The following is a 16,622-nucleotide window of genomic DNA, read 5'->3' on the forward strand; positions in this document are numbered from 1 at the left end:
TTATCACCAGTTGACGCGGCGTTCGCTTCCACGAATTATCAATGGTCATAAAATGTTATCAGCGGCACAACAATATACACGTTACGGCCGGCATTCTGTATCTATTTATTTATTCGAAAATACAAAATTCATTAATTCGTTCAATGACTGTTTCATGTCTGTAGTCTAGTTTTCTACTATTTGTTAAGACAATATGTATTATTAGTTATTTACTTGATTTTATTTCATCTGGTGCTAGTTGTTTGTAGTTTTAATTTTTTTAAATTTATTTGTTGATTTGTTTTTTGCGGTTACAAAATATACCTATTACCTATCCTAAAGAGGCAAGAGCCAATCAACATTTTTCTTAAATTATGGCAAACAAAAAAAAATATATTCGACGATCAGCTAAAAAGAAAATTGGTCGTAACCTGATATTTCATCGTTTAAACAAAAATAAGAAGTAAGAAGCTATTTTAGTACCTAAATATTTTAAATTTAAGTATAAACGTTTATTTATATTTAATTACCATGAATTTATTTATTTTATTTACACATAATATAATATATATTTGTATAATGGTGTATGTTGTATATTAGGGGGTGTGGGGATCCAAAACATAGGAAATGTAGGAGGCTAGTAGTATTTATAACCAATGGTAAAAGTTATAACCTAACCCTGAAATTAATAATTACACAAAAATGTAATATTATAAATTATAAGACCTAGGCACAAATTTGGTATAAATTCTGGAGGTGTTTGACTTCTGCTCAAATTTAATAATTTAATTTGGGTTTTTATTTATTTGAAGTCGTGAGACTAGAATACGAAACCGAACAAAATTAACTTATTTTATAGAATTGCCTCATTGGTGTAAAAGTCTTTAAAAAAATGATTTTATTATTTTTGTTTATTTCGTGTTTGTTTTCTTCATGAGAATATTTTGGATTTTTTAGCACTTCCAGTAAATTCATTTCGACCCAATTAGGAATTTTTATAAAAGTTTTTAAAAGCTACCCATATTATACTTCTTAGATAGAATTGCTTGTCAATAACACTGTCGTTTATGACTATACGCTACAGATATGGCTATTAATTGATCTGTTTTAAATGAAACAAATTTCATCGAGTCGGAAGTACGGAGATGTTTTTGAATTATGTTTCATGCAAACATTTCCCTCGAAGTCGCTTCATCTCTTCAACTATAATATATTATGTCAGGAGGTTCATTATAGTATTGTGGTGCAATGTATTTTCCGATCAGATAATATAAAGCACGGATTGTCGCCAGTTAATATTATTATATTTACCGAAATTTATTACGAAACATAAAAATAATGACTATTCGGCATGCGCAAATGATGTAATAATCACAGTGTAATGTCGAATGTCGTGCACTCACGTCTCACATCACAATTTGTATTTACATATTTTTACTTATTTGACGCATACCGCGTACGGCACAACAAGAAATAGCGGGATAGGTGTTTTTTCTTCCATGAACGTTCCTCTAAAACGACGCTTCAGCAACGGCACCTGGTGCCGGCGATTCTCATCTCATTGCGGTGTTTGTCGTAGTTAGTTCGTGGACCTTTGGTTGTTTTCTTCTTTTTTTTTTTTTTATTGTTATTGTCAATTTGTCAGTGTTCGATATTCATCATTTGATTTTGATCCGAGACCCGAGTGGTGTATTTGGCGCTCGTTCCGCTTCTGTCGGTCGTTGTGCGCATAAGTTCGTCCTCGCACGTTTACAGGCTTACGATATAAAACTGTTTCCGTCGTCGTAGCCCCGAATTCCCGGAAGAAAGTAAGTCGAACGACGAATGTCACAATTTAATCGCGCACAGCGTCGTCTCGTGATCATAATCATAACACAATAGAGGGTTGCACACCCGCGTTGTGTACATTATTATTATTGTTATTTGTATTTGTAATTATTTTAACCGTATTTGATAACGCCGCGTCTAGATTGTTTTTGAGGAAAACGTGACGGGTGACTAGCCGGGTAAACCTCTAAACTGTTTGCGGGCCATTAATTATGTGGAATTTTCAAACTGCCTCTGTAAATGGTCTGCCCGCACAACTTTGGCGTTACTTTAAAGGGTCAGTCAATTTGATGCAGCTACATGTAAAAACGCCTTTTAAACGTTTGATTGAACACGCGCAGTCTGTGCACATTGTTTTTCTTCGAGCCTTGTTCGATTGTTGTTAATGAATTATCATTGTATTTAAACTGAACTGTGTGGAGGGGGTGGAGGACGCAACACGGTTGGTGAAATTTGAAAATTGAGTACACTAAATTATGTCATATACCTACCTAGCATTTTTCGAAACTTTATTGTTCAACAGCTTCTCATGAAGTTTATTGTAGAACTTCTACATAGTATTGAGTATTAAATTTAAATTGTATACTTTTAAACTATTTATTTATGACTTGAAACAATGAAAATACAGAATTATTTTATAGTAACAACCTAATTTTATTTTGTTAACACTTGTCATTTTTTATGCAGTAGTCTAATACAATAACTAAAAACGGCAGATGATATGTGGGCCCAAAATGATGCAGTAGATCTCGCTTTGTCGATAATTTCGAGAGTAACCAAAAACATTTATCAACAAAATATTTCAAAAACCTAGTTTTTATTAAAACTATTGTAAACACTTATATTTAACTATTTTTTATGATTGATACAGCTGTACTGTATACATTAAATATTTTACGGTTATTTTTTAACATCTTTAGTCAAATTGCACTTTGAAATTATTTAATTATTATTTCAGTTCCTAAAAAAATATGCGACCTCTTTAAATAAGAACTTATGTTGACCGACTATTAACACAATGGTCGTATGAATCTTATACAGAGTTCGCTATAAATGTTTTTTTAACCCTAATCCACTTAAGTTTTGTTGGGAGTGTAAAACCCACTAAAATAATTTCTCTTATTATTCAGGTAATACCAAACATTAGATTAGGTAGGTTTTGTTTTTTTTGCCTACTTTGATCTTATACACTGTTTAGGTTTTAACATACTATTGACGGTTGAACTTTGTTATTTGTGTGATATTGTTCATTATATAGTTGTATATTGTACCTCTTTTAATTAGTTAATTGGTTTATTTAATATTAAATTATACATTTTCGTCCAGTTAATTTTTGAATATCAATTAGTGTGGCGTGTTAGAAATATTATTATTGTAATAATAATAACTAGGTACATAAAGTTGAAATTGATATCTGTGTACAATGGCGCTTGTCAGTGGTAGCCTGTGGTGAATAACATTTCTCAATTGCTTAACACGCTTCTTAATCCTTTTGTATCACCAAATGTATTTTACTAAACAATTTCAATTCTTACCTCACAGAATGTTTCTTAAAATTAAAAAATTGAACACATTTTCTTTTTGCGGTATTGGGTGGAAAGGAACATTTAGAAAAGACTGGTTTAATAAACATGTTTAATTGTTAAGTCTTGTTTTTTTAAGTATTTCTGCTTTTAAAGAAGACTAAAAAGATTAATTTCCCTCTTGATCTTTTTTTTTTTAACGTCATTCATTACAGAAAATATTGTTATAAAACTAATATATGGAAATGGTCTTACAACTCTATGCTGTGCAATAATTATTAATTTATGCGTTTTTGTTATTTATTTCAGTATGAAAGACACTCCGACTGTAGAGAAAGAACCGGAAGAAGCTGGGTCTGGTTCTGAGAACGAGCCTGAAGAGGAAGAATATTCAGTTGAAAAAATTTTGGACAAAAAAATGAAAAATGGCAAAGTTGAATATTTCCTTAAATGGAAAGGCTACGCCGACGAAGACAACACATGGGAACCGGAAGAAAATCTTGATTGTCCAGAACTAATAGAAGAATTTGAAGAAAAATTAAGGAAAAAAGAGAAGGAAAAGAAAACCAACAAAGACTTGCCAGAACGCGGTCGTAAGCGTACTTTATCTAACTCAACTGCCAAGTCTGAAGATGCCGGCCCATCAAAAGAGCGTAGAAAAGTGTCACCGACAAAATCTAAGGACAAAAGTGTCGAAAAAGAAGTCACTGGAACCAAAGGATTTGATCGCGGCCTGGAAGCAGAGAAAATAATTGGAGCAACTGATACAAGCGGACAATTAATGTTCTTGTTAAAATGGAAAGGATTAGAAGAAGCCGATTTAGTTCCCGCTAAGACGGCCAACGCATTGTGCCCTCAAGTTGTAATAAAATTTTACGAAGAAAGACTCACATGGCACAACCCCCAGAACAAAAATGGAGTTAATAATTAATATTGTGTAAGATAATTACAATGGACGAGTACTCTAGTGGAGAACTCTATAAAATTTTTGTATTTTTGTTTTCTATTTTTATTTTATGATCTTATGGAAAAAGTTTCCCATAAACGAAATGATTCATTCTTATATTTAAGTGTATTTTCAAAACATATGTACATTCGAGTTTTTTTTTGTAGCTTACAAAAACTCAAAAAAACCACGATGTTAACAAACTTGTATCATCGTTACCCCTAAAATAAAAGTACAATGTTCAAATAGTATATAATGTCATTTGTGATAAACCATTTTTATGCATTTCCCTACTAAACAATTTTATGTAAACTATTTTTTAAAAATTTTAGTATACAAATATTAGGTTGAATTTATTATTTGTTTGTTTAATCGACTGTCCCTCCCCCCAACCCAGCGTAATAATCGTGTTATGTAAATAATTTTATACAAAGTAGTAGAGAGTATTCAAATTGTATTGAGAGTAAGATTTTACATTCTTGTTTTTCAAAACAAAGTCTAAAGGTTTCTCTTAATTTTTAAATAATAAATTATTCTTTAATTGACAATTTATGCTTATTTCTATACATTTTGTAAAATATTTAAGTTCTTTATTATATAACAAATATAGTTAAGTACTTTTGGAAGTTTTGAATTTGATTGATTTTAGTATATTAGTTTATGTTTGTACAAATATTTAGTGTATAAAATAACGACTCTACATTCTAGCATTTGGTCTTATTAATGGTGTAGTACTAGCCTAGTAGCTTAGTAGTAGTCTAACCTTTTACCTTGTCAGACTTTATTATTAAGTGTGATATAAACAAACTATAAAACGCAAAAGACAACTTAAGAAAAACTAATAAATTTTACTATTTACATAGAAAAGTTAGTGTTGTCAAAATACCTACCTTAAACGCACGTTTAATTGAAAATTCTTAGTCAAAAGTATGCCAGTGGTGATAGGGAGGTCACAGGTTTTTTGAAATTTTTAATACTTAAAGGAATTATTTGTTTATGTGTATGTTCAGCATGAGCTGTATAAATAAAAATATAAAAGAGACCATAAAACAACGGGTATGGTGAACTACGATAATACAATATTAAACTACTATTTAATGCCCTCTAGTCGTTTTATTGGCTCTGCCCTGAAACCCCGTCTTCGAATCTAGTACTATAGCACTCGTCTACAATTTGGTTTGGTCTACTCCGCAACTGCAGAGTAGAACATCGGACAAACCCCATTCTATCCATTTCAGTTTAGAGCCATACATAGAATTCGGGTGAGGTCATAACTTGGGACACTAATGAGGTATTAACTTTGTACCTCAGAGTTATCCTCGTCTAAGGGTGAAAGACCCCATATAAGTCTCTTCTTTGAGTCCTTCTGCATTGGCAAGTGTTAATGACTAAGTTTCAGTAACATGACACTAGTTTGAGCCAGCCTACGTAAATCCGGGCTATATTAATGAGTACTGGCTAAGAATTTAGTTGCGTTGACGTGAAAGTGTTTGAAAATGAATAATCTTCATGGAGTAGTTCAGTTGAAGTAACACATAAATTAAATTTTTTTTTATAAACGTTTTATTGGAATGTATTGTTTTTTTGTTAGTAGCATATTATTTTACATCATTGCAAATGGTTAATAATAATAAAAATAAAACAATATAATATTTATTAAATGAACGCACACTTATGTGTAATATAAGTAGTACTAATAGGAACTTAACTTAGAAAAACAATATAATATAATACTAATTAATATCAATTATTAATGTTACATGATAAAATACAATATTGAATACATTTGTTTGGCACAAACCTACAATACTCTTAACATATTGTCTTTATTTTATAAAATAATACTTTTCAGATATTGAGCAAAATAATAATATTCAATTATTAAAATATAACATAGTAAGCCAAGTAGTCGGCAAAAGATCTACAATATGTGTCAATAAAATATAGATTATAAAAGATAAAAAAAATTGTTTTATAAAAATTAATAGTAACAAACGAAAACTGAAGTTAAATAATAATGATTAGATTTATAAAAGAAAATTTGAGTTTTTTATTAATTGGTAACTAATTAAAAAAAGGTTTATGTTAAAACGTAAAGATGATTAAACGAGGAGCCTAGACAACTGCTCGTGAAAAATAAATAATATAAAAACTAAACAATTTGGATGAAAAAACAAAGATTGGTCTTTATATAATTACAACACAAATATAAAAAAATATGCACATTAAAAGCGTTTAAATGCACATCAATATTATTGTACAGGTAGATGGGCTACTAGTAGTACGCCAAGAATTCATTTAGTTTTGTGAAAATCATCTAATAGATTTATAGCCTAAAGTTCATTTTCTTTAAATTGCCGTTTTCTATTTTAATGCCATTTTCCTTTTTGTGCGAAAATGTCAGCGCGAAGATTCTGTGCAAAGCAAATTCCCAAGATCTGAAATTGAACACAAAAATACGGTTTTAACAATACGTTTAATAATATTTTTGACTACTTATTGCACAATTAAAATACCACACGCTTTGAAATAAAATAATACAAAATTTACTACTCTACACTAACTGTATGAATTACATTAAAACATATCCTATTGCAATCTATAAAATATGAAAAACAAATTTGAAACACGCATAACACAAAAAAAAATATGTAATTACAGTAGTCCTCTTAATGTGGTAACAGTTAATATTATAACCCGTTAATCGTAATAAAAATAACCAGGTTGAACTGATTGGACTTATCCCACATCACAGTTTTTCTGAAACTGTTGTGAAAACTGCTTGGGAAAAGGGAGTTTTCTCGTGAACCCTTGTAGCAACAAGGCGAAACCTTATCCTCCAGCAGATTTGACACCTGAAGTTTACAAGGAATGGATGGCCATTGACGAAAACCTCCCAATTTTTAGTAACTAAAATGGTTCGTGTACTTTGTACAGTAGTAACGATTCCTTAACTCATGACGTATGTACATATTAAGAAAATGTTAATATTTTAATAGTAAGACTTAAGTAGCTTAAGGCCGGGGAGACGATTAATAATAAATGGTACATAAAATTTAAATTAAAGCGTGTATAAAAGTGACTGCATGACTGTGAGACATTGTCTCACAGTCTAGTGTATCTTTTAATACTTTTTTGTTGAAAAATAATTAAATGAAATCATAGTAAAGGTTAGTTTGAAGACTTGAATTGACAAAAGCTATTACATTTACAGTAGTAGTAGTGATTGGGTTGTTTAAATCCAAAATGATTTCCATTCGTTTTTACATTGAAATTATATTTTAACTAATAGACAAAAAATCAAACAAATAATTCCAACAGACTTACCTTGCAGAAAGCTGATATGAGACTTACAGTGGCTATGAAAAGCATGTTTCTTTCCAGCCATTCTTCTCCAGCTTGCAAGCAACCTTTTTCATTTATGATCATGTCCACTCGTTTTCCGATATCGTCGGTCTATGATACACAAGCATAAAATAATAATAACTACGCAAAAAAATACATGCTCTAAAATATATAACAAAAAAAAAAAAAAACCAAAACCTCCTAAAAATGTTAAGCGCATGCTCGGCCAAGCCAGATGGAAAAGTCTACCTGAAATATGGTGATGGCCATAACCGTAGTTAAGACACCAACAAAATTATCTTCGACCCATTCTTCGGCGGCTCTCATGCAACCCCTTTCATAAATATTTCTTTCGCCCATTTGAGTCGGCAAGTTTAAACTTGTCCATTTCTCAGCATACTACAAATTCCGCGTGGCAGACACCAGTGTTAGTTTGATAAGCATACCAGCACAAATACATGTTAGTTATAAGATATTTAAAACAGAATACATTTCTATATTCATTAAAAAAATATATAAATGTTTTAAAAAGTGCACAACTAAATAGTTGTAAAATTATATTTAAAAAACCATTTCCTTTAAAAAGCATTAAAAAAAAAATTTAAATACTGATTTTATTTGTTATCAACATTAATTAAGATTAAACGAAGCGTTAAAGCGTTAAATAGTGATTAATGTGATGGGCAAGTTTGTATTTTTTTTTTTAATAAAAAATAATATATATTTGGTATCCATTTCCAATACATAATTTTTTAATGTTTTCCAAATAAGCGTAGAAAATTTGTTAAGATTTTTCAGTAATTAAAGTTTCAGTATAAAAAAATTATTAGACAGTTTTTATTTCAAGAATATAACATGATAAAAGCACTAACAAAAAAAAACTAAGTAATACTTACAAAGCCTTCTTTTCTGACATCATATCCACATTGTTTATTTTCGACCATTTCCTAAAAAAATAATATTTGTAAAAAATATTGATGATACACTTAATCATTATTTTTATACTAATGACAACCATTAAATATTTATTTTAATATTTTTATTCTAATCACAGAAGATTGTATGAAATGGCTAGAATACTATTTGATCGAAAAGCATTATTAGCAGTACATTTTTCACTAACGATACATTGTCTTCTTATATTAACGGCCCACTAAATAATTACCAATTCATATAGTCATAGTTTGCAATTGCAACTTACGTTAGGCTTTCGTTTACAACACGAAAACGGAACTCCACAAGCTTCTCGGCTTCCGACCATTTGCGAGGAACAATTGAAATAATTATTTAAATCCCAATCTTCAGGGCCTTTGATTCCACAACATTGCAACTATCAATTGTAAATCAATTTTTAGATTAAATAACAAAAACAAAATTTTGAAAACGATGTCAATTTCACAAGCATTGATTAAAAGCATGTACCCAATCTTCTTGTATCCAATCAATGAGATTCTGTTGATCGGGGTCTTCTCTGTAATGCACGATGAACGTTTGAAGACCTTCGGTGGCTTGTGATTTAATCTAAAACATATTGAATATGTTCACAGTTGTTCAAACAATTTTATAACTGGCTTATAAGACTTACAGTATCTTTTAATACAAAAGTCATTATTCCCGCAGTCAGTTCTAATATTAATATAACAGCCAACAGAATGGCGTACTGAAAAATAAAAATAAAAATTATTATATACACAATAAGAAACAAACAACCACTGAACATACACTTCCCAGCAAACACGTATTTTCACGTAAAGCGCCAATACATCCTGTGAAACCTATTATGAACGTGATTGCACCTTAAAATAATATAAATAGACACAAGTCAGTCTACGACGTGTGCATAGTAACATACAATAAATTATAGTGAAACCTGTCTAAGACGGAATCGCACAGGAGTGAAAAATAATTCCGTCTTGGACAGTTATTACTGTATCATGTTTTACCGATAAGAATTAAAGCGAACGCAGGATCGAGTGCCAAATGTGTAAGTTTTCCAAGATTGTTGAACGCGTTCTTCTCCGTCCATGCCCAAACGCCAACAGCCATAATAGACAAACCCAACATCTATCAAATTAGAAAACATTTGTTTAGAACGACAGTTCCCAAACAATTGCACGACGAGCTTACCCAAAATAAAACGTTAAAGCTGAATATAATATACTTCAGGCAACAACTGACTTCGCTGACTTCCTCGCGTCTATATTTTTGTTGGACCGCCATTTTTCTAAAGAAATTTTTATAATAAAACAGCCTAAACACTCTAAAACGTATTATATCAGTCGTTTTTGAAAACTAAATTATGTCGAACACTTAAATATAATATTGAATATGGAATAGGTAAGCAAACTGTAATGCAAAATACAAGTTAAGAAGTAAAAAGTTAACAATTTTTTTTTTTTTTAACTAAAAAACTAGCAAATAGACGAAGTTTAAGAGACCGAAGAAATAGTGCAAATTAAAAGTTATTAGAGAACATTATGAAGCGTCAAGCGACCAATTTGTCACAATCTATTTGTTTTGTTGGTCAATAATCAAAATTATAGTGGTAAAATGTAATGTATTATTTTGTTAACAAAAGATAACAGGGAATGAAAGTCATGTAGCCAACATAAATAGGTCCAAATATTTTGAGAGACTTATCAAAGGCAATGTTGATAACAGAATACAGATAAGCAGACTGAAAAACACGTGGGGTATGATACTCTGATGATGTTATTATGAACAACAAAAATCACACAATTTACTCGACATTTATCTTATATGAGTATTATATAATTATTAAGTCGACTTCTTCGTTAGAAGTTACAGTTTTTTATTTTTAGGTGCAAAATTAAAAATAATCAATTTTTTTGTATATTCACCACGCTTTGAAAAAGGTAAAATAGAATAAATAATTTTCCTTCCGAGATAACTTATAATATTAGAATTGGTTTAGTTAAAATAAAAATAAAACCAGCAAGACAATATGTTTTGTTTTTCGTTACACTATTTTTTATAAGAAAGCAAACTTACTGATCATATATTAAATTTTATTCTTGTCTGGAAGTATTGGTTAAATAAAATTCAGTTGATTAATTTTACTTTGCAAAAAATAGAACATTTTTCTGTAATCTCTTTAGTTACCTACTTATTTTATTTAAAAACTAGGTACAAGATTTAATTTTAAGTATGTTCCTTTATTCATAATTCAAATAATAACCAATTATTTAGCTCTGTGCCTGTAAAGATGCATTTATTTTATACATAACTTTTCTTAGCCAGCCTTAAAGTACTTTTATTTTAACTATTTTTGTTACTTAAAAATTAGCCCTTTCCAAGTTCAGAGATAAAAAAAGTATTTGTGAGGCGCTATAATCTCAGTTAGGTTTTTTAAAATTATTTAACTATTAAAATGCAGTTATTATAATTTAATAAATAAAATATATTTCACAAATACGGCAGCATAAAATCAGAATGTCATTTTTAGGATTGTAGCCTCCAAAAAAATAGTTTTCAATAATGTGTTTTTCTCAAATACAATTGTTTTGCTATAATTTTCAACATTGGTCATACTTTTGTGACTTAAAAAATGTTATTTTATAAATTATTAAATATTATTGTTTCAGGACTTCTATAGGAAATAACAATGAACCCACCTCCGCGTATGTTTAATTCAAATATTCAACCTCCATACCAAACAAATTTAGCTTACCAACAACCTCAACAGTTACCATACCAACAACCACCGCCTCCATATCAAACATCACCGAGACCTTTTCAGCCACCACCTCAACAGTTTGGACCTAGATTTCAGACGCCAAATCAACAACACTTCACACCACCAAATCAATTTTATAATCCTCATAAACAACACCACGATCATCAAGGTCCTCCTTACCAACAGACTACTCCATCTCCTCAACCATTTTATCCACCGTCTACACCTCCCGGCTTCGATCAATTACCAAAACCCCCATACCAATCTCCTGGCGCGAACTATGAACCTGTACCGCCAAATCTTCCTTATCCACCACCGTCGAATTCTCACTTCAATCAAGCGCCCATACCTCCTCCATCAGGGCCTAACTTCAATCAAGCACCTATACCTCCTCCATCAGTACCTAACTTCAATCAAGCACCTATACCTCCTCCATCAGGACCTAACTTCAATCAAGCGCCAATTCCACCAGTATATCAACCTCCAGGTCCAATGTATCAACAACCTGTTCAAAGTTATAACCGACCTCCGTACGCAGTTCCTCCTCAACAGAATTACAACCAAATGTTAACACCACAGTCTCCAACTCGCAGATTTTGCCAAGTACCGAACAATCCTTATCAAGCCCACGGACAGCGTGTTGAAATTCAACGATATCCACAACAGCACGAACCTCCGTACAATTTATCTGGACAAGAATTCAATCAATCGAGACCTCCTTATAGGCCGCCCGGACAACAATTCAGACAACCTTTTAGACATCAAAACGCTAGATTTGGATCGCCACCAAACAATTTTTCCAGACCACAATTTCACCCGAGGCAACAGCACCATCAAAATTACCGTACGAACGACCCTTCTAGTTTCAACAATCAACAGAAATTTTTCAGTGAACCAAAAAAAGATAAACCACAAATTGCATGCAACAAAGGCGATTGTGATTTTGTAGGGCACGCTAGTGCCGTAAGAGAACATCAAAATTTGCATCACAGATTTGGTTTACACAAGAAAGTATTGTACAGCAATAGTTCGGATGCCGTAAAAAAATGGATCGAAGAGAGGAAAAAGTAAGAAATCTTGACTATTGCAAACATATTAATATAATTGTAGATTACATAAGTATTAACTTTATTTCTTGTTACCTAATTCAGAAAGTGGCCGACCAAAGAAATTGCTCAACTAAAGTTAGAAATTGAAGACGAAAAAAAGAAAAGGGGTGAACGTATTGCCGATGAAGATTTTCATAGATTCAACAACAAAAATGATAAATTTAATCGCAACGGTAATACATCAGTTTCCTTGGTTTTTTTCTATTTACAAATGAAAATTGTATTATTTTATTATTAAACAAAAATGTATTGGCTTACAGGTAATGGCGGACGCTTTAACAACAGAAAACGACCCAAATTTGATGGCACTTACACGGAACCTCCAGAAGAACCAATGAATGGAAACTTAAATCGTTTTCCTGGCATAAATGGTATTTAATTTTTTTTTTTTACTAATATATTACTCAAATAAAACTAATATAATAAGTGCCTTTCAGAAATACTAATAAAAGAAGAAGCCATGAAAGACGAGGCCCGAAAATCTGGTTCCTTAAAGTTGTTAGAAGAATATGAATGTAGTGATAATGCTAGTGATGATGATAATGATGAAGATGCCCCCGAAGAAGTGGCTATTGTCAAAGAATCCGCCTCACTAAAAAATTATTGTTCTTTGTCTACTAAAGAATGTGATGTTCAACAAGACCAAATTTTGATGACAATCGATGATACAGAGCAAAACAAAGATAATAATATTACAACAATGGACACAAATGATACGCAGGAAAATGAAAATGAAGATTTGGCTTCTGCAAATGACAAACCAGAAAAAATTGATAAAGAAAATAATATGAATAACAATGAAATAAAGGAAAATGGTGAAATCGAAAATACTCAAAAAAGAAAAAGGCCCCAAAAAAAAGATGGCAAACCGGTAAAGAAAGTTCCACCTCCCCGAACTCCAAGAAACGAAGTGATGGAGAGAAAAGCTGCTCTTTTAGAAGCAGTAAGTGATAGTTATATAGAAAATAAATATTTTTTTTAAATTTAATTTAATTATATCAATATTTTTAGTTGATGGGCAATTTGATGCGCAGCGAGCGGAACACTATAACACAGTGTATTTGTTACATAAGGAACAATATGGATCGGTTCACCAAAAGTCAAACGGCTTAATTTTTTATTTTTTTAAAAAACAAACAGTAATTCCTGAAAGTACAACTGGTTGACAAACATTTCAATAGAGCTTTCGAAGATTATTGATTCTGTTGTTATGTGATAAAATGTGAAAATTGTTAAACAACAGTACATCGATTACATTGATTTTTTTATTTATTGTACTTTGCAAATTGTTAATATTATTGATGTGTATATTACAATTATTTATTTCTATAAATATTTAATATTTTTATCTTTCATTGGCGTTAAAATTATTTCTCTTTAGCAATAATTTAATTCTTTCATCAAGATCATTAATATATTTAGTTCTGATCTTAAAAAGCATGTATCATTCCCCCGTCACAAAAACAATAAAATGATCTGTATGACAAACTATTTATCGATACCTTAAAGCACACAAGTGCTATGTCCATTGAGAGCTCAAGAGTTAAACTCTATACCTCAAAAACCATATTAAGTGGACATAGCACTTGTGTGCTTTAAGGTATGTTATAAAATACAAAAAACAATAATATTTATAAAAATAATAATATATTTAAAATAAATTAACAGCACTTACAGCAAAAACATGCGCTCTTAATATATTATAACAAACTGTACAACTAAATAAATAAATCCTAAAGTAATGGACTAGGTGTAAATAGGTCTGGGTCTTCATCTTTGTTACCTTCTTCAGCATAAATTTCTATTTTTAAATGCTCGCAGTCTATATTACGCAATGGCACAATGACAGGCGAATATATCGTTGTAGCTTTATCCTCGCTCGGTATTAATGGAAAATCCTTAAAAATATAAATGCAAACAATGAAATATTTCAGAGAATCAAGATACATCTATTTTGTAGAAGTTGCTTATTTAACCAACTATTGTTAAGTTAAAGAATTATACGTGTTTTTAAAACTCAAATAAAAAAAGTTAATGGGTGATATGAACTAATTTTTAAATTGAAGTTTACAAATTGTAGTATAGTATGTTAATACAAAGGTCAACTTTTTATAAAATCTAAATATGTATATTAATTTTGATGCAACTTTAAAATTCAACAGAGAATAATTATTTCAAACAAATTTTTTACTATTATTTTTTAAATTTAAGTACCTAATACACTGAAAATCAAAACATTTGTTAAATCATAAGAGACAATTTACACAAATTCTAAATGTAATATGCATAATTTAATTTTTTAAGGATTAAGCAGCAAAGATCATATTTAACTTAAAAAAAAATTATTCCAAATTAACAAAAATAATGACCCAGTTCTATCTTTGGAACCAATCAATTTCTTTTGTTTAGGAAAGCATAGCTGTTACAACATTTTTTTTACCTTTTCAGAACCCTAGGTCATTAGTGTACCCTTGATAATAATCATATCTGGCTTATAATAAAAAGATTGTTCAATTACATCGACATCCTCCCAAAAAAATATGGTATCTCACGTTTTCCAACTTTCTTTTTTACATCCAACAAAATGTAAATTTGAAAGTTCAGTTTATTCACCCTGATAAGTTGGAAAAGGTGAGATAACTTTTTTCGTTGAAAATATTGACAAACAATTTTTTTTTTTAATATTACTGGGTCTAAAGGGGGTTTTTTTATTTGAAATAAATTTCAGAAAACATTTTTTTTTTTTAACTTGAGAATGAAATTTGAATTTTTAAATCTTTTTGAACCTTCTTCCTCCCCAAAACTATACAGACATTATGATTAAAAGCTCACAACAGCCATATCAAATACATTAATACAATACTTCTGTATGTTTTTGAATGTCTACAGATGCCGTTTCAGTCGTGTGAATATGAATTAAAAATGTACAACCACTCGGCAACGGATTCAACATTGTATCACAAACTATTAATTTCAAACATAACGCTCTCAACATTTGTTCTAGTTGGATTAAATAAGGATCTCTCAGATTGCTTAAAAAAAAAAAAAACAATTGATTAAAAAATTAAAACTTGTTACAAAATTGAATTACTTACGGTATATCTGACAAATCTAAATCGAGTTCAATACGATGAATGTTAAAAACAAAACGTTCAACTGCTCTTCCAATTCTATTATAAAAGCAAACATCAATCTGGTTTAGTTTTTTTAACTTCAAAAGACTTTTAACCGCGTTTAGAGAACTATTAATGTAAGTGTTCAATTCAGGATAAATGGAAATCTAAAAAAAATTGTTTCCAAGTTTTTGTTATTAAATAAATAACATATTTTATTCGTTTTGCAATATTTAGTTTTATGACTCTACTCTATACTTACGTGCACAGGGACATTATACTTTTTCTTCAATTCAAATATACCTTCAGGATAAATTTTTCTGGCATACACAATACAATGTATAGATACCTCCAGAAGCTCGATAAGCACTGATGCACTATCTAAAACACAAATGTTGAGAACATTCACAAAACATATTTTTTTCATCACTTATAATGTTGCTTAAAAATAAATAAGTGTCGCAAGTTCCATCCTCAGAGATATGATCATTATTTCACTGCTCTGGAAATGGACCTATGGTGGTATATCTGTATGCTTGGTAGGGAAACGTAGTGAACATACTACCAAAGAGGATACTCGCAACAGGTCCAAAACGTCAGACAATATTGACAACATGTATACATTACCCGACAATATTTTAAGAATTAAATCATTGGACACTATATTTTTAAATAACACAAATATTCGACTAATATCTATTTGAATAAATACTATTGAATAAAATAATAATCAACTCTTAACTATTTAAAATTTAAATACATTAAAATATACCTGAAAATTTTTCTTTGCTCATCTTTTAGATTTACGACGGTTTAACTTCGAGCCATAATAGAAAGAAATTTTAATAACTTATTAGTTGTTGGCACTCGGATAACAGTAGTTTAAGGTTGATCATTTAAATATTTCTAAAATTCAAAAGTTTCTCAAGACTCCTCACAGCTCACCGGCGTCCACGGCTGAAGCGGCGGTTGGATTTTTAAGAATACCGAAAAAATGATAACACATCACAATTAGTGATAACAACTGATAGAAATCTGTTGATTGTTATTATTTGGAAAATAACGGTGTAATGTGTTACGTGC

General features: G+C 30.3%; 4 protein-coding genes across 8 annotated transcripts; 2 read left to right on the forward strand and 2 right to left on the reverse strand.

The window, feature by feature from the left end:
* The first annotated feature begins 136 nt into the window (after positions 1-136).
* LOC126843758 (chromobox protein homolog 1-like) lies at positions 137-4,901 on the forward strand. Of its 3 annotated transcripts, none has more exons than XM_050581497.1 (2): positions 137-442; positions 3,639-4,901. In XM_050581497.1, exons 1-2 carry the CDS (start codon positions 354-356, stop codon positions 4,258-4,260), a joined length of 711 nt encoding a protein of 236 aa, XP_050437454.1. In that variant the 5' UTR covers positions 137-353; the 3' UTR covers positions 4,261-4,901. The 3 variants fall into 3 exon arrangements, with proteins under 3 accessions (XP_050437454.1, XP_050437456.1, XP_050437455.1); XM_050581499.1 differs by lacking the exon at positions 137-442 and adding an exon at positions 1,575-1,787; XM_050581498.1 differs by lacking the exon at positions 137-442 and adding an exon at positions 1,876-2,083.
* Positions 4,902-6,107: 1,206 nt separating this feature from the next.
* LOC126843756 (tetraspanin-5) lies at positions 6,108-10,152 on the reverse strand. Of its 3 annotated transcripts, XM_050581492.1 has the most exons (10): positions 9,748-10,150; positions 9,564-9,684; positions 9,343-9,416; positions 9,206-9,280; positions 9,043-9,141; positions 8,822-8,950; positions 8,517-8,567; positions 7,870-8,019; positions 7,603-7,731; positions 6,113-6,713 (listed from the first exon to the last, which is right to left on the reverse strand). In XM_050581492.1, exons 1-10 carry the CDS (start codon positions 9,838-9,840, stop codon positions 6,645-6,647), a joined length of 990 nt encoding a protein of 329 aa, XP_050437449.1. In that variant the 5' UTR covers positions 9,841-10,150; the 3' UTR covers positions 6,113-6,644. The 3 variants fall into 3 exon arrangements, with proteins under 3 accessions (XP_050437451.1, XP_050437449.1, XP_050437452.1); XM_050581494.1 differs by lacking the exon at positions 7,603-7,731 and having other exon boundaries at positions 6,108-6,713; positions 9,748-10,152; XM_050581495.1 differs by lacking the exon at positions 7,870-8,019 and having other exon boundaries at positions 6,125-6,713; positions 9,748-10,140.
* Positions 10,153-10,306: 154 nt separating this feature from the next.
* Positions 10,307-13,725, forward strand: LOC126843755 (FMR1-interacting protein NUFIP1-like). The gene is made up of 6 exons (XM_050581491.1): positions 10,307-10,496; positions 11,226-12,384; positions 12,469-12,599; positions 12,687-12,797; positions 12,864-13,369; positions 13,438-13,725. Exons 2-6 carry the CDS (start codon positions 11,246-11,248, stop codon positions 13,537-13,539), a joined length of 1,989 nt encoding a protein of 662 aa, XP_050437448.1. The 5' UTR covers positions 10,307-10,496; positions 11,226-11,245; the 3' UTR covers positions 13,540-13,725.
* A 373-nt stretch (positions 13,726-14,098) lies between these two features.
* On the reverse strand, positions 14,099-16,540 carry LOC126843229 (mitotic spindle assembly checkpoint protein MAD2B). The gene is made up of 5 exons (XM_050580609.1): positions 16,312-16,540; positions 15,802-15,920; positions 15,522-15,706; positions 15,290-15,458; positions 14,099-14,324 (listed from the first exon to the last, which is right to left on the reverse strand). The coding sequence occupies exons 1-5, from the start codon at positions 16,331-16,333 to the stop codon at positions 14,160-14,162; spliced, it is 660 nt and encodes a 219-aa protein (XP_050436566.1). The 5' UTR covers positions 16,334-16,540; the 3' UTR covers positions 14,099-14,159.
* Positions 16,541-16,622: the final 82 nt, after the last annotated feature.

This window comes from Adelges cooleyi, unplaced genomic scaffold, assembly GCF_023614345.1.
Source record: "Adelges cooleyi isolate 19-005CV unplaced genomic scaffold, UGA_ACOO_1.1 ACOO_flye_CR_arks_rails_tigmint_CR_PRNA_574, whole genome shotgun sequence".
Taxonomy (NCBI): Eukaryota; Metazoa; Arthropoda; class Insecta; order Hemiptera; family Adelgidae; genus Adelges; species Adelges cooleyi.